We start from the raw sequence: 23523 nt of genomic DNA on the forward strand, positions 1-23523 counted from the left end.
CCCTTTATAAAACAGCATTCTTAACTAAACACATTGTCTTAATTGATTAATTTATCTTATTTAAGTAATTTTCTTTGCAATTTTCATTTACATTTAATATTTTTTAGTTAACTCCATTAAATTGAATTGTCTGGCCTTTAGCAAATATTCATTAAATTAAATTTAATAATTAAAATAGATAACATAAGTTATTTATATGTGACAGTGTAACTTGTGTATAAACGTTCAGTAACACATGACTAATTATGCTAAATATTTAATAAATAAAATATGATAAATATTTACATTAGTGTTCTCAGTTCACGACCAGTGGACTAGTACCAGTACCTGAAATTCTAGAAGTGAAGTAACTATAACAAATTGCTGGATTAATTATTATAGAAACAAATTGCACAAAATGAAATACCTAGTAAATGTGTTCGGTGTGCTGTGGTATGTGGCACAAAGACATTAGCATCAGATCCTTTTGTAATTTTACATCCTGCAAGGTGAGAGGTGGATCCTCTGTGGATCTGACTTGGTTGTCCCGTGTCCATTGGATTGACATCTGGGGAATTTGGAGGTCTATTTATGGCAGTCATCAGGGGCCTTCATGGACACTCTAACTAGTCACAACCTTCTTTCAATTCTTCTTTCTCAATTCCACACTAAAACAGCATTTACAATATTAATTACCGCTGCTAATGATTTCCAGTTGTCCATTTTTTCTGCCGTGCCTCAACCCTCAAAGATTTCCATACACTCTGATTTGTAAAGTAGGAGGACATGGTGTGAGTTAAGTCCACAAGTTTAAAAGCAGATAAACACTGATAAGTTTATCAGATACAGCACAACATCTCTGGAGGACACTGAAATTTAGAAAAGCTAATAGCTTACTTCCTACTTTTCAGGTATGATTCTACTTTAATATTAAAATATTAAAAGTTATTTCCTGAAACAATAAGAGAAAACGTTTTGTAGAGCATGATGTTTGATACTTTAAATTTTTTTAGAATATTTGAGTTCTTAGGAATGGACATCTTACACTGACAGGGGACAAGAGTTAATGAGAGAGTCGTAGAATAAGGCTTTAGAAACACACACTACAGCATACGGATCAGAATCATGGATAAATTTCCAGTGTAGAGTTTAATGTGATGTAATATACATCACTTTCAAAATGTAAAGTTCTTCAGATATTAAAATATTAGATGAAAACATTTATAATTCATTTTAATTCTTTTATTGTTAAATTGTGTTTCAATTAATTAAAACATATTTGCTTCTTAATCCATTCAAGTGTTGTAGCACATATTAAAATAAACCTACAATATTTAGAGTGCATAATTAAAAAAAAAAAGTGATAAATAGCATAAATGCAAAAAAACACATCCTGTGGGTGGTTGTAGGAGGTAGTTTAAAGAAAACTGGAGGTAGGCTTGCTGAACTCACAAAAAAGGTGCTCTTTATTATTGCATCGCTCTATTACATGCACACATGCAGCTCTGTGTGCTCCGCTCTCTATCTCCGGCTTTCTCTTCTCCCAGTTATGACTCTCCTGCAACACTGCAACAGAGAAGTCCAATTAAGTTAGTCCAATTAATCACAGGTCCTTAACCACTTATCCCCTTTGGCTCAACTCTCCATTTACAAACTGCTGCTTGACCCCATACCTGCTTCCACAATAATCATATGTAGTGATGTGGTACTTACATTTATCAATTTGCAGAAGTCACTGTTTTGATCTGGACTGCTGAGGGATTTTAATCACTTCTTTTTTTTAGACAGTTTCCCAAAAAACACATCTATGATGGAGCAGCGTCTGTTCATACTCCTGTTTTTCACAGGTGAGAGATGTATGTGTGTTTTCAGTGAGCTGCTCAATGTGTAGAATGTTTAAAATGCAGACTTTATTTTATTTACAGAAAGGAGTCAAAGGATAGCTTAACCTTAAACTGGTAACCATACTGCCCTACCAGCTCTTATAACAAGAATTGTAATATTTAGGACACACAATGCATAATACATAGTTACAGACATATTGACTTAAAGTAAATATTACAGACATAAAATTCAGCATTTTATATTTTTCACCCAAGAAAAAAAATGGCAAAAAATATTTTTTATACTGGAAAGTTAACATTTAAATTAATTGAAATTAGATTTATTAATTTCTGTGCTAACCTGTACAAATGCTTAAATCCATTTCCACAGCAGTTGTCTCTCTCGTCCTATCTGTCCCTCGTAAGTATTATCTGATCCAGCAGGGAAAAACATGGAGTAATGCTAAGGCTTACTGTCGAGCCACACACAAGGACCTGGCCATCATAACAAGTAATGAGGAACTGGTTCGACTGCAGAATGAAGCACAGAGATACCGGTTCAGTGCCAATGCTTGGATTGGACTGTACAATAACTACAACAACTGGATCTGGTCCATTGGAAGTGAGCCACTTGGAAGTTTGAGGCTATGGATTTCAGGCGAGCCCAACAACTATGGTGGAAGTGAAGCTTGTGGTTCAATAACTCCAACTGGTTGGAATGATATGCCTTGTGGATTTGCATTGCCGTCTGTGTGCTTTGATGGTAAACAGCATATGTTTAACAATTTCACCATAGGAATGGTTATCTGATTAAAACATTTCAGGTCATGTGTTCTCATTAAAATCAATAGTAGCAAAAATCATGAACACCAAACAGACAAAAAACAACTGGCCATTATGAACTTTAACAGTTTGTGGACTTGTACAAATGATGGACTGTTCTTTGTTTTAGCATGTTATGTAACCTTTCATCCAAGAGACCATACATTTAACTTATAATTAATATGTGTGGTAATCATGTGTTGTGGTTTTCATTTCACAGCCAGTAAAACAGGAAATAATAGTTACATTTACATCTCTACTACAATGTCATGGGCTGGAGCTCAGGCATACTGCAGACAGCATTATACAGATCTGGTCAGTATTAAAGATCCAACAGAAAACTCAGTTATAGCGGCAATGGTCTCTGGGTACACCTGGTTTGGTCTGTACAGAGATGGCTGGAGGTGGACAGATCAAACCATCTTCTCTACCGTCAGCTGGTTGTCTGGACAACCTGATAATGCCCTGTGGAATGCAGGCTGTGGATTTTTAAGTAACAGTCGGGCTGCCGTTGCACAGTGCTCAACCATAATGCCTTTCTTCTGTTTCTCATGTGAGTTATAGTTTTATTTATATTCAGTCTTTTATTAGGTAAATTTATACTGATTTTAAAATGTTAGTTTAATTATGTGTTCATGTTTGTGTTTGAATGAGTCTTTACATTTCTACATTTAGTTATCACAGAAAAACAACAAATAGTAAAGGTGAAGGTACAGTCCAATCAGGATGTGAATGATCCTCAAATAAAGGTGGCCATCTTGGAGAAGGTGTGTTTCATCCTTCAGATCTCAGTTATGTACTCTGTCCTCATTACTGCAGCCAGAACCTGAGTCACTTCATCAACCCCTGACACATAGACACTGAACTGTAATCTGAATCTCACTGTTTCTGTTCAGTTTCTCTAGCTTTTTACAGTTTTAATAGGAGATCAGTGTCTTTATCTTGCATTCTTAATAACAAATGTCATATTCTGTTTATTAGATCAAGCAGAAAGTTAAGGACCATGGAATGACAGAGAACATCACAGTAAAATGGAGAGAGGAATCAGATGGTACGGTGTTTCACAAGGAGAAAGAAGAGCTCTAAATCTTGTATCTGAATCTCAAATCGTAGTGCAATTTTTCATTTATTGTCTAGGATTTTTCTTTAGACTAAATGTACTAAATCAAGAGCTACTTCTTCAGTTTTGCATATACACTATTGTTGTAGCTAAGATGTAATGAAAGTCTCAATCATGATTGTACACATTATTTATATACTCACTTCAAATTACATAGAGAACAACTTACACTTGTATGGCACTTGTATAGATGTTATAATTGTTTTCCTCATTATAACCATTAAATAACTATTCTATTGGGGATGAAGTAGAACCTGCAGATTATGTGATGTAAGAACAGTGTAGATTTTCCCCTTCTATCTTTCCTGTTTCCATTTGAGTGATGTCCATGTGTAATAATGTGAAATGAAACAGGGAAAAAGTATTGAACACACTTAATGAAATTTCATTTAACATTTTTTACAAAAGCCTTTGTCAGTAAAGATGCCTACCGTATGGAGAAACTAGTTGCATGCATTGCTCAGGTGTGATTTTGGCCCATTCTTCCACACAAACAGTCTTCAAATCTTGGCCTCTTCTGTGAACTCTGACCTTTAGTTCTTTCCATAGATTTTCAGTTGGATTCAAGTCAGGTGATTGACTAGGCCATTCTAGCAGCTTTAATTTCTTTCTCTGAAACCAGTCGAGAGTTTCCTTGCCTGTGTGTTTGGGATCATTGTCTTGCTGAAATGTCCACCCTTGTTTCATCTTTATCATCCTAGCAGATGGCAGATTTTCATCAAGAATCTCTCGGTACATTTTGCCAGTACTGTATGCTGAAAAACAGCCCCATACCATATTGTTCCCACCTCCAAACTTCACTCTTGGTGTTTTTGGGGTGATGTCACGGCTCAATCAAGTTCTGAACACAGGAGGGAGCACTCTCCTGAGTTTTGAGCACACTTCTGGCAGGCCGACCGGATATATCAGCAGAGCGTTCATTGTGTTAATTGCGAAGTATTGTTCCTAGTTGACGTACCAAGCCTTAGCCTCATGCAAATATTGTGTTGGATTACTGTGTTTTTGACCTTTTTCCTAATCTTTCTCGTTTTGCCTTTTTTCTAGCGTTTATTGGACTTGTTTGCTGATTTCTAGTTTTCCCGTTTTTTTGACTTCTGCTTGTTTTTTGTCCTTGCCTTTTGCTTGCTGTTGTTTAATAAATCTGCTCATGGAGTCTACTACTTCCACCTCAAGCGTTACTTCCTCACAGAATACTTCGCCTGAGATGACTCAATCAGCTAGGAAACTAGAGCGTAAATGGCGTCAAACTAAATTAGCAGTATTCCAGATTGAGTGGAAGGAAAGCCTTCTGAGATATAAAAATTCTCTTAGTGCTGCTAGATCAGCGTATCTCTCTGCCCTAATCAAAGATAACAAAAACCATCCAAAATTTTTATTTAGCACTGTAGCAAAACTAACTAGGAGTAAAACCACTGTAGAAAAGCGCACACCATCTACATTTAGCAGCAATGACTTCATGAATTTTTTCAATGAAAAAATTGACAATATCAGGCAAAAAATTCAGACTATTAATTTAAAACCACATTATTTGATAGATAATCCTTTAGATAATATAACTATTTCTGATCAGAGCTTAGAGTGCTTCACTCCACTTCAAGAGCCTGATCTAATTTCACTAATTTCTTCTTCAAAATCTTCTACCTGCATCCTAGATCCTTTACCCACATCTTTCCTTAAACAGATATTACCAGTAGCTACTGAACCCCTTCTAAAAGTAATTAATTCTTCTCTAAGCACTGGCTATGTGCCTAAATCTTTTAAGCTAGCAGTTATCAAACCCTTGATTAAAAAACCGGACCTTGACCCTGGTCAGCTGTCTAACTATAGACCGATATCAAACCTGCCCTTTATCTCCAAGATCCTAGAAAAGGCTGTAGCTCAGCAGTTATGTTCAGACCTGCACAGAAATAACATTTATGAAATGTATCAGTCAGGATTTAGGCCTCATCATAGCACAGAGACAGCACTGGTTAAAGTGGTCAATGACCTGTTACTGACCTCTGATCAGGGTTGTGTCTCCTTACTGGTGTTACTGGATCTTAGAGCAGCTTTTGACACCATTAACCACACTGTTCTACTTGATAGACTAGAACATGTTGGTGTTAAAGGAACAGCCCTCTCCTGGCTCAGGTCTTATTTGACTGACCGTTATCAGTTTGTAGATCTAGATGGTGACTTCTCCATGCATACCAAGGTTATGTTTTAGGCCCACTGCTTTTCTCTCTTTATATGTTACCCCTTGGTGCAAATATTCGTAAACATGGTATTAGCTTCCACTGTTATGCAGATGGCACACAGCTATATGTTTCAGCTAAATCAGATGAGAGACACCAGCTTATTAAGATAGAAGAATGTGTAAAGGACATTAGACATTGGATGGCTACTAACTTCCTCCTGCTTAATTCGGACAAGACAGAGGTGCTTGTACTAGGACCACAGGCAGTTAGAAGTGAGCTTTCTGATTACAGAGTAATGGTGGATGGTCTTTTGGTTTCATCTTGTCCAGCAGTAAAAGATCTTGGTGTGATTATTGATTCTGGTCTTTTATTCAAAGCTCATGTAGATAATATCACTCGGGTAGCCTTCTTCCATCTTAGGAATATTGCTAAGATAAGAAATATGTTGTCGCTTCATGATGCAGAAAAATTAGTTTGTGCTTTTGTTACCTCTAGGTTGGATTATTGTAATGTCTTACTGTCTAGATGTTCCAGTAGGAGCAGAAACAAGCTCCAGTTAGTCCAGAATGCAGCAGCTAGAGTCCTAACTAGAACCAGAAAATATGAGCACATCACTCCTATTTTAGCCACACTACATTGGCTCCCAGTCAAATTTCGCATTGATTATAAAATACTGTTACTAACCTGTAAAGCACTAAATGGTCTCGCGCCACAGTACCTGAGCGATCTTTTAGTCTTTTATGATCCGCCACGCCTACTCCGATCAAAGGGTGCTGGTTACTTGGTAGTACCTCAAGTAGCAAAGGCTACAGCAGGGGGCGGAGCTTTCTCTTTCAAAGTCCCAAAGTTATGGAACAGCCTTCCAATTAGTGTTGGGGATTCAGACACAGTCTCAATGTTTAAGTCCAGGCTGAAGACACATTTGTTTAGTCGAGCTTTTAATGTATAGTTTTCTTAGGTAAAGGAGCAGATCTGGAAGGTTCATGGTCATAGAGTGTTTGGTGACTGGGATGTGTTGGATGCTGTCATCTTACCACCCTCGCAAGTCGCTCAGGTTTGCTGACTGTGAAGTGGTCGGATGCTTTATGTCCCGGGAAGCCTTCATGTCTGTGACCTTCTGGCTCTCCCTTTTAGTTATGCTGTCATAGCTAGTCTTGCCGGAGTCCCTGCCTGCACTTTACACTTAATTCTACACTGTCTTTAAGCATCACATGATCAGAAACTTAGTATCTTAGTTAATTAGTTATTTTTATTTTTTATTATTATTTTTCATTTTCCCCTCCCCTTTCTCTGTTTTCTTCTTTTGTAAAGCTGCTTTGAGACAATGTTCATTGTAAAAGGCGCTATACAAAATAAATTGAATTGAATTGAATTGAATGACTCCAGCGGATTTACAAGTCATCATCGTCCAGCAAGGCGCAATGATTTGTACATTTCAAGATCAAGTGGAGGAGCTGCAAACAGAAAACTAACAGTTTCAAAAGCTAGCTGCCCAGGCTAGAAAAATTTGATGGCTTAGGTGATGGATTCTTGTGGCTTTATTCGTCAGTGTGATAATTTCTTCATACACCAGCCTGATGCTTACGCCTACGATACCACGGAATGCACATTTATGCTATCCTTCCTCACTGGGAAAGTCTTAGACTGGGCTTCCACTGTTTGTGATTTAGATCCACAGGTTAGAACGTCATTTTGCAGGACGCCAGCGTCATATCCAAATGCCGCTTTGCTTCTACTGTGGTCACCAGATCCATAGGTATCTAGACTGGGAGGGCTACGGTCCTAAGGAGCACTCATGGGTCACAGCAGCTAACATATTAGATCCTTCCCTGACAGAGGAGTTTCACCGTGCTTACCCTAATAAGCCCGCCCCACATTCCTGGAGCTGACCTCGGCGTAGAATACTGGGAGGCTCTGTCACGGCTCAATCAGGTTCTGAACACAGGAGGGAGCCCTCTCCCAAGTTTTGAGCACACTTCCGGCAGGCCGACCGGATATATAAGCCGAGCGCTCATGTGTTAATCGTGAAGTATTGTTCCTAGTTGACGTACAAAGCCTTAACCTCATGCAAATATTGTGTTGGATTACTGTGTTTTGGACCTTTTGCCTGATTTCTTTCTTTTTGCCTTTTTGTCTAGCATTTATTAGACTTGTTTGCTCATTTCTAGTTTTCCCGTTTATATGACTTCTGCCTGTTTTTCTTACCTTGCCTTTTGTCCGCTGTTGTTTAATAAATCTTCTCATGGAGTTTACTACTTCTGCCTCAGGTGTTACGTCCTCACAGGTGATGTGCAGTGCCATTTATCTTCCAAACATGGTGTGTATTATGGCATCCAAAGAGTTCAATTTCTGGTCTCATCTGACCAGACTACATTCTCCCAGTATTTCACAGGCTTGTCCAAATGTGCAGCAAACTTTAAACGAGCTTCAACATGCTTTTTCTTCAGCAATGGAGTCTTGCATGTTGAACGTGCATACAGGCCATAGCAGCTGAGTGCATTACTTATTGTTTTCTTAGAAACAATTGTACTTGCTAATTCCAGGTGTTTCAGAAGCTCTCCACAAGTGGTCCATCAGCCATAACATTATGACCACCTGCCTTATATTGTGTTGGACCCTCTTTTGCTGCCAAAATGGCATGATCTCCACTAGATCCCTGAAGGTGTGCTGTGGTATCTGGCACCAACATGTTAGCATCAGATTCTTAAAGTCCTGTAAGCTGCTGCGTGGTCTGGTTCTGATGCTCACATGCCCATTGTTGGCACTTTTGGCGGTGCACAGGGGCCAGCATGGGCACCCTGACTGGTCTGCAGCTATGCAGCCCCATATGCAACAAAGTGTGATGCACTGTGTATCCTGAGATGCTCTAATCCAGTCATCTAGCCATCACAATTTGGCCCATTTTACACTAGCCCATTTTCCCTGCTTTAAGCACATCAGCTATGAGGACAAAATGTTCACTTGCTGCCTAATATATCCCACTAACAGGTCCCATGATGAGGAGATAATCAGTGTTAAGAACTAACCACAGATTTTCTGTTGATGTAGGCTGCCTCACATCCTTCTGTCTCTTCAAACTTGATCACCTTGAGGTCCTCACAGATGTGCACACCAAGAAACTTATCGCTGCTCACTTTCTCAACCTCTACATCTCCAATCCGATAGATATGCATACTTCTCCTCATGTCCACAACCATCTCCTTGGTCTTGCTGATGTTCAGTGTGAGATTGTTAGCCTCACACCATGTGACCAGTTCAGAAACTTCTTTCCAGTATGAAGTCTCATAGTTGTTTGTAATAAGACTAATAACTGTTGTGACTGTTGGGATGGGTAGCAACAGAGTCATGCATGAAAAGTGTGTACAGCATTGGGCTGAGTACACATCCCTGAGGTGTGCCTGTGTTCAATATGATGGTGCTGGAGGAGTGCTTTCTGAGGTGGACATGTTGAGGTCTACTGGTGAGGAAGCTCAGTATCCAATTACTTTAAATAATAGAAAAAGAACAACTATAACTCTTTGGCTGAATCTCAAATTGTGCAATTCTCTAGTGCCCTAGGCCTTTTAGGGTGAGTTGTATGGTCACTCTGGGAAGTTACTGAGAAGTACTTCACTATTAAAGGGACGGTAAATAAAAAAAAACTAATTCATGAAAGTAAATCATTTAGTTTATTTCTAAAGTAATATTTTTGTTTTTTTTATTTATTTATTTTTTAATCAGCTGAAACTGGTTAAGTGATTGTTCCTGTAGATTTCCAGATATGACATAATGCAGCAAATGTAATAATTTATGTAAATAAAATAAATCTCAATCAAAATGCTTTGTATAAATACACACTTAAAACTTTATATACTCATTTCACCTGACATATTTAATATTAATAATGTTATATAATCTGGGAGACAGAGTATGGCCATCTACCAAAGAGCTTTTCACCTGAACCAGCATCAAGAGCGAGAGTGCTTGCAACCACTCAGAAATGGTGAGTCAATCCCAGTTTTGTCGCGTAATGTGTTTCCCTGCCAGGTCAAGATGTTGTGTTCAAAACCAGATAATCTTAAAAACTATAAAGGTTCAATGATAATAATAGAAAACAGATGAACATAATCATCATTAGGGTGTAGGGTCACCATTTGTGGCCAGTAGAGCTTCAATTCTTTGCCTTTTGCTCCTAGAGCCACATTGAAACAGCCTTTATTTGTCACATATACATTACAACACAGTGAAATTCTTTCTTCACATATCCCATCCTTGGAGGTTGGGGTCAGAGCGCAGGGTCAGCCATGATACCGCACCCCTGGAGCAGAGAGGGTTAAGGGCCTTGCTCAAGGGCCCAACAGTGGCAACTTGGCAGTGCTGGGGCTTGAACCCCTGAGCTTCCAGTCAACGACCCAGAGCCTTAACCACTTGAGCCACCACTGACCTTTAGAACAAAGGACATCGACCTCTGGGTTATGGGCCCAGCACGCTTCCGCTGTGCCACTCTGCTGAAAGCACACCTCAGAAGGGACTCGAACCCACAACCCCTGGCTTAGAAGGCCAGTACCTTATCCATTAGGCCACTGGGGCTCTGTTAAAAACTGATAGAAAACAGATGAACATAATCATCATTCATTATTAGGGTGTAGGGTCACCATTTGTGGCCAGTAGAGCTTCAATTCTTTGCCTTTTGCTCCTAGAGCAAGAGTGGCACAGCGGAAGCGTGCTGGGCCCATAACCCAGAGGTCGATGGATCGAAACCATCCTTTGTTCTAAAGGTCAGTGGTGGCTCAAGTGGTTAAGGCTCTGGGTTAAAAACTGTGACTCCAGTTTTCTCCACTTCACCTTCTTCACCGTTCTGCGCATGTTGTAGGATGCAGTCACAGCTTCTGGGTGGGAAACATTCTAATGTTAGTTCCGCTAGTTTCTAGATAAATTTTAAATAAACTTTATTGCCCACCTCTAGGGAATAAGTGGACATGCAATTGTAAACAATAATATCTAATCCTCTGATCACAGATCATCTTGTTGCAAATCATACCTACCTATCATGGGGAAACATCTAGAGATGGTGTGAATAAGATAAATTAGTATAAGCCAGTTAGAGGAAGCAAATATGTCCAGTCTTTGGGACAGCTAAGATTATGCACTATGAACAGCTCTTCAATGTTTGCTCTCAGGACCATCCTCCTGGCTTAGATTTTCCTTTGTAATAAAGTTTCTTTCTGATCCTGAGAAGTTTTTTCCCTTGCTTATTCTCCAGCCTATGCAGTAGAAGAAAATCTTTCCCACAACACTTGTTTCATCTCAAATTTCCCTGCACACGTTTCACTAGTTCTGAAGCTCAGTGCTACAACAGTAGGTGGCGGTAAAGTGTCAACCCAATCGCTGCTTCTCCAACCACCAGAAAACACCTTAGAAAAATATTCTGTAGCTTTCTCTTTACTGACAGAGCTAATAATTACATTATATCATTTATTTTTGTAGTTGCAGTTTCATGGAACTAAAAATAAAAGCATATCATTGTGATTTATTGTGTATATTGCAGAGGAAATTTTAAAAGCTCCTTCTCCTTTAGAACCTTAAGGTAAGTTCAACTGACTCTGTGTGGTTGAATACCAAATGGAACTCCATTACTCCGTTTAAGTGCACTATGTTTAGCATGAAATAATGCTAGATACACCCTAAGTAGTGCACTATTTTTCCACTAAGGAGAAATTTGTGAGAATATGTTTAAAGTACTTAAATAATATTAACTTGTTCTATTCTTCATTATTATTATCATTATTATTATTGTTGTTGTTGTTGTTATTTGTTTAGGTCTGTTATAATGAGCTCAGCAGGAGACAGATAGCGCTCCTTCAGGAAGTCTCAGGCTCCTGCTCCTGCTCCCTCACAGCTTCATGATGTTTCATGTTACAGGGGAAAATGATGATGAAAAATGATGAAGATTGACCAGTCTTTGGTCTGCCTTGCAACACTGCTAATCACCCACAACCTCAGAGTATTTAATGAAGAGAGAAACAGAAACTCTAAATCTGTTCAAAAACTCAAAAACAAGAGTCTACAAGTTTATTAGCAAATTTATGAACAGTGTTTATGTCGAATAAGAGTTATTGTTCTTTAATCATTGGCTGTGTGAGGATGTGAAAACTGTAACGATGCATGCAGAACCAGAGCACCAGAGGGAGCCATCACCTGAATATTGACATTTGCGAACTCACTTCCTGTCTTACTCGGGTATTTAAGCAGCACGCTGCCTATTGTTCCCTGCGAAGTATTGTTCTCTGTAGTGGATTACTTACCAAGCCTTGTTTATTGTTCCTGATTGCCTGCTACGTGTATGATCTTTGCCTGTTACTGTTTTTCTACGAGTCTCGGTTTTGCGGTTTTGGTTTCTGTTCGCTAGTTATTGATTTTCCGGTTTTTGACCCTTTTGCTTAGCCATATCGATTCCGATTCTTGCCTGCCGTTTTGTGAATAAAGATCTGCATATGGATTCTACTACGCCTGCCTCGAGCGCGTCCTTACAGAATACTTCGCCTTCAGAGAATCCAGCGGATCCTCGTGCAACCTTAGTTCGCCAAGGACATATGATCCGGTTCTACCAGGACCAGGTGGAGGCGTTGAAAGCCACCAACGCGCTGCTACGACAACGACAATCTCCCGCCGCAGCTCCAGTTCCGCCTCCGCGCAGTGAAATTCCACGCTTCGTGCTGCCAGAAAAGTTTGATGGTGCCGCGGATCGATGCCGAGGTTTCCTGCGCCAGTGTGACAACTTTTTCTCTCAACAGCCGGAGGTATACTGCAGCGATAGCGTCAGATGCGCATTCCTTTTATCTCTGCTGACGGGCAAGGCGCTGGATTGGGCTTCGGCTGTGTGGGATTCGGATCCTCAGGTCAAGACCTCAGCTGATTACTTCACGAATCTGATCAGGGAAGTGTTTGAGTATCCGGCAGGAGGTAAAGACATTTCTGTTCTATTACTGGAATTACGCCAAGGAACGGATACAGCTGCTGATTTTGCTATTAAGTTCCGCACGCTCGCTGCTCAGTCAGGCTGGAATGAGGCGGCATTAATAGCGGTGTTTCGGGAAGGACTTACTAGAGAGCTGAAGGCTGAAATGGCGTGCAGAGACACTGATGTTACTCTTTCCCAGTACATATCCACTGCTATTCGCCTTGACAACCTGCGGCGCCAGCATCGTACTCGCACCCCCACACCTCATTCCTCACCACGTGGCACTATGGAATACCACAGCCAGAAGGAGGAAGTCACCGAGCCTATGCAACTGGGGAGGTTTCATGTTTCTGAGGTGGGCGCGAACGTCGTGTGCAGATGCAGCTGTGCTTCTACTGTGGACAACCAGGTCACAGTGTCTTCCAATGCCCAGAGAAGCCTGCCACATCCCAGAGAGAAGTCATGAAGCTGGTTTCTAAGGTTTCTCTTCCTGCCTACATCCTTTGTAGATGACTCTCGTTTTTTCGTCACAGCGCTGGTTGACTCCGGATCAGCAGTGAACCTGATAGACAGCAACCTGGTCCATGAGCTCGGCCTATCTACTATCCCATGCACTCCGCCGTTAAGAGTCACTGCCATAAATGATCAGCCCATTGGGGAGGGCCTTCTTACTCACCACACACCTCTCATGGAGGTTCAGATCGGGCTATTTCACAGAGAAAGACTGAGATTTTTCGTTATTTCCTCACCATCAAACCTTGTCGTCCTAGGCCTTCTCTGGCTTCAACTTCATGACCCGGACATTTCATGGAAGGAGGGGGAATTAAAAAGGTGGTCCACCTTTTGCCTAGAGAACTGTTTTTGCAACCCGATAACCATGCCTTTCCACGTCTATCGAAAGCCCCGAATCATCGCTCCAAGTCACACTCCCTAAAGAATACCAAGATTTCCAAGAGGTCTTCAGTAAAGAAAAGGCTGCCAGATTACCCACACATCAACCCTGGGACTGTGCCATTGACCTTCTTCCGAACACCATGCCACCTAAGAATCGCATTTACTCCCTGTCTCTTCCTGAAAAGCTTGCTATGGAGGAATATACTGAGGAAGCCCTTGCAGCTGGATACATCTGCCCGTCTACCTCACCAGCGGCAGCAGGGTTCTTATTCGTAGAAAAGAAGGATGGCGGCCTTCGACCCTGCATTGACTTCAGAGGCCTGAACACAATCACAGTCCCGTATCCTTACCCCTGGTTCCCGCAGCCCTCGAACAGTTACAAGGAGCTAAAATCTTCACCAAGCTTGACCTGCACAGCGCCTACAATCTCATCCGGATAAAGGAGGGCGACGAATGAAAGACGGCGTTTCACACAACACATGGACATTACGAGTATCTGGTCATGCCATATGGACTTGCGCCGTCTTCCAGTCACTTATCAACGAAGTGTTCAGGGATATGCTAAACAAATTTGTCATTGCTTACATAGATGACATCCTCATATATTCCGCCAGCCTAGATCAACACATTTCTCATGTTCGTGCTGTCCTCCAACGCCTCACCAACCACAATCTCTATGTGAAACTGGAGAAATGTGAGTTTCATCGTTCCTAAGTAGCATTTCTAGGATATGTAATCTCGCATGAAGGAGTGGAAATGGATCAATCAAAAGTGTCCGCCATTACATCCTGGCCCGAACCTACCTCCATCAAGGGTTTGCAACGCTTCCTTGCGAACTTTTTCTGATTCATCAGGAACTACAGTACCATTGCTAGCCCAATGATTTCACTGCTGAAAGACAAGCCCAAGAAATTAAAGTGGACTGATCATGCCAGAGCTGCTTTTCAGAAACTTAAGAAAAGCTTTTCTTCCGCTCCGATACTGTCATCCTAACCCTGAACATGTCCACCATTCAGGACACCCCGGCACCTGTAGAACCATTCAGAACCATTCAGCTGGTACGACAAAGATTCTGGTGGCTGTCGCTCAACCACGATGTCGAGGAGTTTGTCCTTTCCTGCTCGGTCTGCGCACAATCCCGAACGAGCCGTCAGCTACCAGAAGGTCTACTTGAACCACTGCTAGTTCCACGCCGACCCTGGTCTCACATCTCAGTAGACTTTCTCACAGACCTCCCTGTCTCTCAATGTTTCACCACAGTCATGGTTGTAATCGACCGATTTTCCAAGTCCTGCAAGTTAATCCCCATGAAAGGTCTGCCTACTGCCATGGAAACAGCCACAGCCATTTTCCAAAACATCTTCCGTCACTATGGCTTACCCGAGGACATTGTTTCTGATCGCGGCCCACAGTTCACATCTCATGTGTGGTCGGAGTTTTGCAAGCAACTCGGGATCAATGTCAGCCTCAGCTCTGGGTATCACTCCCAGTCCAATGGCCAAGCGGAACGGCTTAATCAAGAAATTGGGAGGTTCCTAAGAACATACTGCAGCCGTGAGCAACACCGTTGGAGTGAGTTTCTCCCCTGGGCTGAGTATGCCCAAAACTCGTTGTGCCACTCCTCTACCGGCTTAACTCCCTTCCAATGTGTATTGGGCTATCAATCTCCGCTCTTTCCTTGGTCTGGGGAACCCTCAGATGTGCCCACAGTTGAGGACTGGTCAAGACGTAGTCAGGAGGTCTGGGAAAGAGCCCATGTTCGTCTCCAGAGGGCGATCCGACGACAAGAGATCCAAGCTAACCGGCGTCGGCGTCCCCACCCAGCTTACCAAGTGGGTCAGAAGGTGTGGCTTTCTACTAAGAATATAAAACTGAAACTTCCTTGTCATAAGTTAAGTCCCAAGTTTGTTGGCCCATTTAAAATTCTACGCCAAATTAATCCAGTTAGCCATATCAATTCCGATTCTTGCGTGCCATTTTTGTGAATAAAGATCTGCATATGGATTCTACTATGCCTGCCTCGAGTGCGTCCTTACAAAAACAGAACCTTTAGTTGGATAAACATCAGACGCAGAAGATTCCCCTGTGGAACAGCAGAATGGAGGAGTTTGTATGGAGCTCAGACCTCATCAGTCCAGTTACTACATACAGATATTTAAACACTTCATATGTCTGCACTACACTACATACACTACCAGTCAAAAGTCTGGACACAGCTTTTAATTCAATGTTTTTTGTTTAGGGATTTATTTTCTACATTCTAGAATAATACTGGAGATTTCAAAACTATGAAATAACACACATGGACTTCAGTAATCCATATGTAATGACAAGAAAAAACAGTCAGTTGTTATTTTAAGACACGAACGTCAGGTGTTCTGGAATAGTTCTTGCAACCATCAAGCACCATGATGAAACTGGCTCACATGAAGACCATCCCAGTAAAGCAAGACCAAAATTTACCTCTGCTGCAGAGAAGTTCATTTAGAGTGACCAGCCTCAGAAATCACCAATTAACAGCACCTCAGATTAGAGGCGTTATGAAGGCTTTACAGAGCATCAGTAGCAGACATATCTCAATATCAACTGTTCAAAGGACATTACTGTGGATTTCAGCCGCCTTCAGCATTGTTTTACAATGTAGAAAGAAATAAACATCAGGAAAGACCATGGGATTAGAAGGTGTGTCCAAACTTTTGACTGGTAGTGTATGTAAATAATAAAATCTCTAAATAATGGTAGAGTTCTGTCAGTATGTGTAAGACTATGTGTGTGTATGTGTGTGTGTTTGTGTGTGTGTCTGCACATGCATTTATATAAACATTATTAGTCTGCATAAAGAAAGAGGAGACGATGGAGCTGAACATCTACAACCATGAAGATGACTCCAAAAACACACCTGAAGTTATCTCCATTAAAGTGGAAGACAATAAAGACTACCTCTGAAAGAACTCGGACCATTTTGGAGCTCAGTAACACCCACTGATCACTGTTTTTATTTTAAAAGATAAAAACTCTCTTAAATTGTATTAATTGCAGTTATTAAAATTTATTTTGGGCATTATTTCTTCAAATTATTATATTTTATTTCCCTCCAGACTGTGAGGTCTGCAAATCCTCCTGTTCCCATGGGAGTCCCGGACCGAGCCAGACAAACTCTTCCTCCTGGACTAGAGATCCGGAAGTCTGGTATTCCCGACTCAGGCCTGGGAGTTATATTTAATAAGGGGGAGACTGTTCCAGTAGGTGCACACTTTGGACCCTACCAGGGAGAGCTTGTAGACAGAGAGGAAGCTATGAGCAGTGAATACTCCTGGGTATTGTGTTTTTATAAACTTGTTCTAAATATTTTTGGGCATTTTTGGTTTTTGTTTAAACACACACTGTCTTCTCTTTCAAACTACTTTAAACTAAATGACTGGTAATGGAATAAACACAACACAAAACCTTTGTCTAACTCGTATTCTTATGGAATTCTTAGACTTTGGTGTAATTTGATAAGGGCATCTCCCAAATGCTGCACATTTCATTTAACGAGTATAACATTGGACCTGACATCAGGCCAACAGAGGGAGCATTCTCCCGAATTCTAACGCCCCCACAAAGAACACTTACTTCTGGGATTTTATGCTAATCCGCTTTTATCCTTTTATCCTCCCCCATTATCCTCGGTTTCCCCTGGCTACAGCACCATAACCCTGATATGTCCTGGAAAGAGGGGGAATTAGTGCGTTGGTCACCTCATTGCACAAAGACTTGTCTCCAGAACCCTATATCATGTTCCTGCCTCTGTCACGGTGTATGCTGATCCAGACCACCAGAGGGAACCATCGCCTGAATATTGACTGTGCGCATGTTGTTTCCTGTTTTCAGAACTTTTAAGCAGCGTGCTCCCTCTGGCCAAATGAGTAATATCGTCCCCTTGTGTCACGTGCAAAGCCTTGAGCTATTCCTGAGATTATTGATATATGTGTATGATCCTTGCCTGTTTCCCGGTTCTACGAGTTTCGGTTTCTGTTTTGGTTTTGACGCATAGTGTTTGATTTTCCGGTTTAGACTTTCCGCCTGCCTACGTTTTCTGCCTGCTGTTTATTAATAAATCTGCTGATGGATTCTTATACTTACGCCTCCAGCCTGTTATTACAGGATATTATGCCTGACATGAGCGGCTTTCCAAACAGAAGTGGTTTCGCTGAGAGCCGTTCACGAACAGCTTCGACAACAGCCCACTAGCCATGCTCCTGCTACCACACCGAGTTCCAGTGCTCACAGTGAATTACCACGCTTAACTCTTCCGGAGAAGTACGATGGCTCCGCCGACCAACACTGGGGATCTCTGTGTCAATGCGACAATTTCTTTAGCCTGCAGCCAGAAGCCTACAGTAATGATACAACCAGGTACGCGTTCTTGCTATCACTACTCACGGGCAAAGCACTAGATTGGGTTTCACACGAATAAGGATTTCAGCAGATTATTAACCAACTTAAGGAGGTGTTTGGGTACCCCGCTGGGGGCAAAGATGTTTCAGTTCAGCGAATGGAGCTGCGCCAAGATTCTGAGACTGCTGCAGAATATGCTATTAAACTTTGCACACTGGCAGCGCAATCACGATGGAACGAGCCCGCACTCATGGCCCTGTTTTGCGAGGGGCTTAATATGGAACTGAAAGCCGACATTACATGCAGAGAGACTACTGTTCCTTTTTGTCCCAATACATTACCAGAGCCATCCGCCTCGACAACCTGCGCCGACAGCATCCGCCTTCATCCACCAAGTCATGCTGTCAGGAGGAAAGCCTCGATTTCCAGCCAGACTTTTCCGAGCCCATGGAGCTGGGGAGGGCTGGAATTTCTACAGAGGAACGAGAACACCGCAGAAAGCTCCAGCTATGCTTCTACTGTGGGAAACCCGACCACAGAGTTTATCACTGTCTCGAAAAACCCACCGTGTCCAAGGTAGAGACTTTAAAGCTATCATACAAAGTTTCACTTCCCACTCGTTTATGTGTCGCTAATTCCTGTTCCTATGCTATGGCACTGATTAACTCTGGTTCAGCGGTTAATCTAATCAATAGTAACCTGGTACATCAACTCAATATTCCCCTTGTTCCATGCATACCCACATTGAAGATTACCGCTATAGATGTCTCCTGCAGCTGCAGAGTTTTTCTTCGTTGAAAAGAAGGATGGAGGCCTCAGACCCTGCATTGACTATCGGGGCCTAAATGCTATCACAGTTCCATATCCCTATCCACTCCCACTGGTACCCGCAGCCCTAGAGCAGCTTCAGGGAGCCAAGATTTTTAACAAGCTGGACCTGCGCAGCGCATATAATCTAATCTGGATTAAAGAGGGAGATGAATGGAAAATGGCCTTTCACACCACCCATGGGCACTATGAATACCTGGTTATGCCCTATGGTCTCACCAACGCTCCGGCTGTCTTCCAATCCCTCATCAACGAAGTGTTTAGAAATATGTTGAACCGCTACGTGATCGCATACATAGATGATATCTTGATCTACTCCCCCAACCTAGAACAACACATCATGCATGTTCGGGCCGTTCTCCGTCATCTGGTGGAACAGCATTTGTATGTCAAGCTGGAGAGGTGCGAGTTTCACTGACCTTCCATATCTTTCTTAGGGTATGTCATATTGCAGGGTGGAGTAGAGATGGACCAAGGCAAAGTATCTGCAATCACAGCCTGGCCGGTCCCGTCCACAATCAAATACTTGCAACGCTTCCTGGGTTTTGCAAATTTCTATCGAAGATTCATCCGAAATTACAGTACCATAGCAAGCCCACTCACTTCCCTATTGAAAGGGAAGCCACGTCTTCTCAAATGGACTGACCAAGCTGAGAAAGCATTCCATCTCTTAAAACAAAGTTTCTCCTCAGGTCCCATCCTTCGTCATCCTAGACTGTGTTGTTGGAGTAGTGGGATTGGAGCGGTTCTTTCACAGCGCCAACCTGATTCAGGCAAGGTTCACCCATGTGCTTTCTTTTCTAGGAAACTCACACCAGCAGAGATAAACTATGATGTGGGTAATCGAGAACTGTTGTCCATGAAAGCGGCACTGGAAGAGTGGAGACACTGGTTGGAGGGGGCAAATCACCATCTTGCATACATCCGAGAGGCAAAGCGTCTAAACCCACGCCAAGCTAGATGGTCATTGTTCTTTTTGAGATTTAAGTTTTCAGTCACATATCGTCCAGGCTCAAAGAACGGCAAAGCCGATGCCCTTTCCAGACGCCATGACACCACTGACCGACCCACTTCTCCAGATCCTATTCTTCCTTCATCTGTTCTCATATGCCCTGTCCAATGGAGCATTCTCAGGGAGATTGAACAGACCTAGACCTCACATACTCCCCCGCCTAACTGTCCTCCTACCAAGGTGTTTGTTCCTACCATGCTACATGCCAGAGTTATGCAATGGACTCATGAAAGCCCGAGCACAGGGCATCCAGGCATTCACAGAACCACCCAGCTGCTACAGCAAAGATTTTGGTGGTCTTCCCTCCATCAGAACGCCGAAGAGTACGTCCGATCATGTAGCATGTGTGCCCAGTCATGAACCAGCCGCCAGTTACCTGAAGGCCTCTTAGAGCCGCTGCCCATTCCACAGCAGCCCTGGTCTCACATTTCCATTGACTTCTTGACTGATCTTCCCAATTCTCACAGCTACACGACGGTCATGGTCATTACCGATAGATTTTCAAAGGGCTGTAAACTAATTCCCATGAAGGGACTTCCCACATCCATGGAGAGTGCTCAGGCTTTGTTTCTTCACATATTTCGCAATTTTGGATTACCTGAAGACATCGTGACCGACAGAGGAACTCAATTCACATCCCATGTCTGATCAGAATTCTGTCGTCAGCTAGGAATCAACATCAGTCTGAGTTCCGGGTATCACCCGCAGTCTAATGGCCAAGTGGAGTGCCTTAATCAGGAGCTGGAGAGGTTCCTTCGCTCTTATTGTAGCCAAGAACAGCAGAAGTGGAGTGAGTTCCTGCCCTGGGCTGAATATGCCCAGAACTCCCTACAACATTCATCTACGGGGCTAACCCCATTTCAATGCATCCTGGGCTACCCACTGCTGTTATTCCCCTGGTCGGTAGAACCCTCGTGTGTCCCCAGCTGTTTATTAATAAATCTGCTGATGGTTTCTTATACTTACGCCTCCAGCCCATCATTACAGCCTCGCAATGTCAGTGGAAAGCCCAGTGGGAATAGGACCCACTAGCATCCCCCGGAAGGATCCACAATGATCTCAGCGATGTGTTGTGTATGTTCAGTAAGCAGAAGGACATGTGCCCCCCCCATGCCCCTTGGACTGCACGATTGATCTCCTGTCCAATGGCATGCCCCCCAAGGGCAGGATTTATCCTCTCTCATGCCAAAAGTAAGGCTATGGAGGAGTATGTATGCACTCACCATCTGATATCCCTATCCACTTCCTCTGGTACTGGCGGCTCCAGAGGGCAATGAGTGGAAAACAGCCTTCCACATGATAAGGGGTCATTATGAGTATTTAGTCATGCCTTTTGGTCTTTCCAATGCTCCAGCTGTTTTCCAAACCTTTATATCAATGATGTATTTAAGGACTTGTTGGACAACAAGTTGGATACTTGGATACTTGCTTGCTTGCTACACCACCAACTCTACGTCAAGGCAGAGAAATTAGAGTTTCACTGGGATACCATCATGTACTGAACTCACTACGATAAAGGATTTATAGCACTTCTTGGGATTTGCTAACTTTTATCGATGATTCATATGGAACTGTAGTATAATCGCAAGCCCCCTCATGTTCCTTTTGAGAGGGACACCCAAGACCCCTGTCCTGGACCAAGCAGGCTAGATCTGCTTTCTAGCAATTAGACACATGACACCGGGGAGGGGAAATGGCTAATTGGGCCCAATTTGAACATTTCCACTTAGGGGTGGAGTCACTTTTGTTGCCAACGGTTTAGACATTAATGGCTGTGTGTTGAGTTATTTTGAGGGGACAGCAAATTTACACTATTATACAGGCTGGACACTCACTACTGTACATTGGAGCAGAGGGGCATTTCTTCAGTGTTGTCCCATGAAAAGATAAAATAAAATATTTACAAAAATGTCAGGGGTGTACTCACTTTTGTGAGATACTGTATATGTTTCAGCAGATGAGCAGATGAGAGACACCAGCTAATTAAGATTAGATAAGAAGAATGTGTAAAGGACATTAGACATTGGATGGTCACTAACTTCCTCCTGCTTAACTCTGACAAGACAGAGGTGTACTAGGACCACATGCAGCTAGAAGTAAGTTTTCTGATTACAGAGTAATGGTGGATGGTCTTTCTGTTTCATCTTGTCCAGCAGTAAAAGATCTTGGTGTGATTATTGACTCTGGTCTTTTGTTTGAATCTCATGTAGATAATATCACTAGGGTAGCCTTCTTTCATCTCAGAAATATTGCCAAAATAAGAAATATTATGTCAGTTCATGATGCAGAAAAACTACTTCATGCTTTTGTTACCTCTAGGTTGGATTATTGTAATGCCTTACTGTCTGGATGTTCCAGTAGGAGCATAAAAAGCTCCAGTTAGTCCAGAATGCAGCAGCTAGAGTCCTAACTAGAACCAGAAGATATGAGCACATCACTCCTATTTTAGCCACACTACATTGGCTCCCAGTCAAATTTCGCATTGATTATAAAATACCGTTACTAACCTTTAAAACACTAAATGGTCTCGCGCCGCAGTACTTGAGCGATCTTCTAGTCTTTTATGATCCGCCTCGCCTACTCTGATCAAAGGGTGCTGGTTACTTGGTAGTACCTCAAGTAGCCAAGGCTATAGCAGGGGGCAGAGCTTTCTCTTTCAAAGCCCCAAAGTTATGGAACAGCCTTCCAATTAGTGTTGGGGATTCAGACACAGTCTCAATGTTTGGGATGTTTGGATGCTGTCACCTTACCACCCTCACAAGTCACTCAGGTTTGCTGACTGTGAAGTGGTTGGACGTTTTATGTCCCGGGAAGCCTTCATGTCTGTCACCTTCTGGCTCTCCCTTTTAGTTCTGCTGTCATAGATAGTCTTGCTGGAGTCCCTGCCTGCACTTTACACATAATCTACATTGTTTTTAAACATCACATGACCAGAAGCATACTTAATATCTTTCTCTTTCGCTCTCTGTCTTTCTCTGTTGAGCTACTCACCCCACTCCTGAGCTCCCAGTGTTTGTCAGTTTCCAGTATGACCACTGCCTCTACCTCTGGTCAGAATCTTGTCTCTTGGTGATGCTCACTGATGCTGTGGATGGAGACAGCTGTGAACAGAGCCACTTGGGGACTTTCACACCATCACAGATCTGCCATTACATCTGTCAGCTTGTGACAGCAAGGAATTGCCATCAACACCTCAAACGTGTTTAAAGTTTGGGATTTTTTGTAATTACGTCCTTGTTGATACTTTTCCAGACTTTTATCTGGACTATTTTTGATGACTGCTACCTTACTAGATTAGGGATTTCATGACAATTGGGCAGAATACAAAGTATAAAAAGATTATCCATTGAAGATTCAAACATTGAAAACCAACTAATATCGTGTAGGTCCCCTCATGCCTGCAATACACCTCTGACCTGCTGAGTCATGGATACCACAGGATCTTTGAAGGTATGCTGTGATGTCTGTCATGCCACCGATGCTGGATCAGATTGAGATCTGGGAAAATTGGAACCCTGGTTAACACAAACTTTTTGTCATGTTCCTTG

General features: G+C 42.3%; 1 protein-coding gene, 1 long non-coding RNA gene and 1 other non-coding gene across 5 annotated transcripts in view; 1 reads left to right on the forward strand and 2 right to left on the reverse strand.

Moving 5' to 3' along the window:
• Nucleotides 1-23523, reverse strand: part of LOC131346454 (uncharacterized) — an 83510-nt gene that overhangs the window by 54644 nt on the left and 5343 nt on the right. The window lies entirely within an intron of this gene.
• LOC131346453 (C-type mannose receptor 2-like) lies at nt 813-4823 on the forward strand. 3 transcript variants are annotated; one of them, XM_058379890.1, is made up of 6 exons: nt 813-890; nt 1764-1826; nt 2194-2565; nt 2845-3177; nt 3300-3391; nt 3606-4823. In XM_058379890.1, the coding sequence occupies exons 2-6, from the start codon at nt 1787-1789 to the stop codon at nt 3708-3710; spliced, it is 942 nt and encodes a 313-aa protein (XP_058235873.1). In that variant the 5' UTR covers nt 813-890; nt 1764-1786; the 3' UTR covers nt 3711-4823. The 3 variants fall into 3 exon arrangements, with proteins under 3 accessions (XP_058235873.1, XP_058235876.1, XP_058235874.1); XM_058379893.1 differs by having other exon boundaries at nt 828-890; nt 2197-2565; XM_058379891.1 differs by having other exon boundaries at nt 850-890; nt 1768-1826.
• On the reverse strand, nt 10418-10490 carry trnar-ucu (transfer RNA arginine (anticodon UCU)). The gene has a single exon. It is a non-coding gene; the product is annotated as a tRNA-Arg (tRNA).

Source organism: Hemibagrus wyckioides, linkage group LG26 (genome assembly GCF_019097595.1).
Source record: "Hemibagrus wyckioides isolate EC202008001 linkage group LG26, SWU_Hwy_1.0, whole genome shotgun sequence".
Taxonomy (NCBI): Eukaryota; Metazoa; Chordata; class Actinopteri; order Siluriformes; family Bagridae; genus Hemibagrus; species Hemibagrus wyckioides.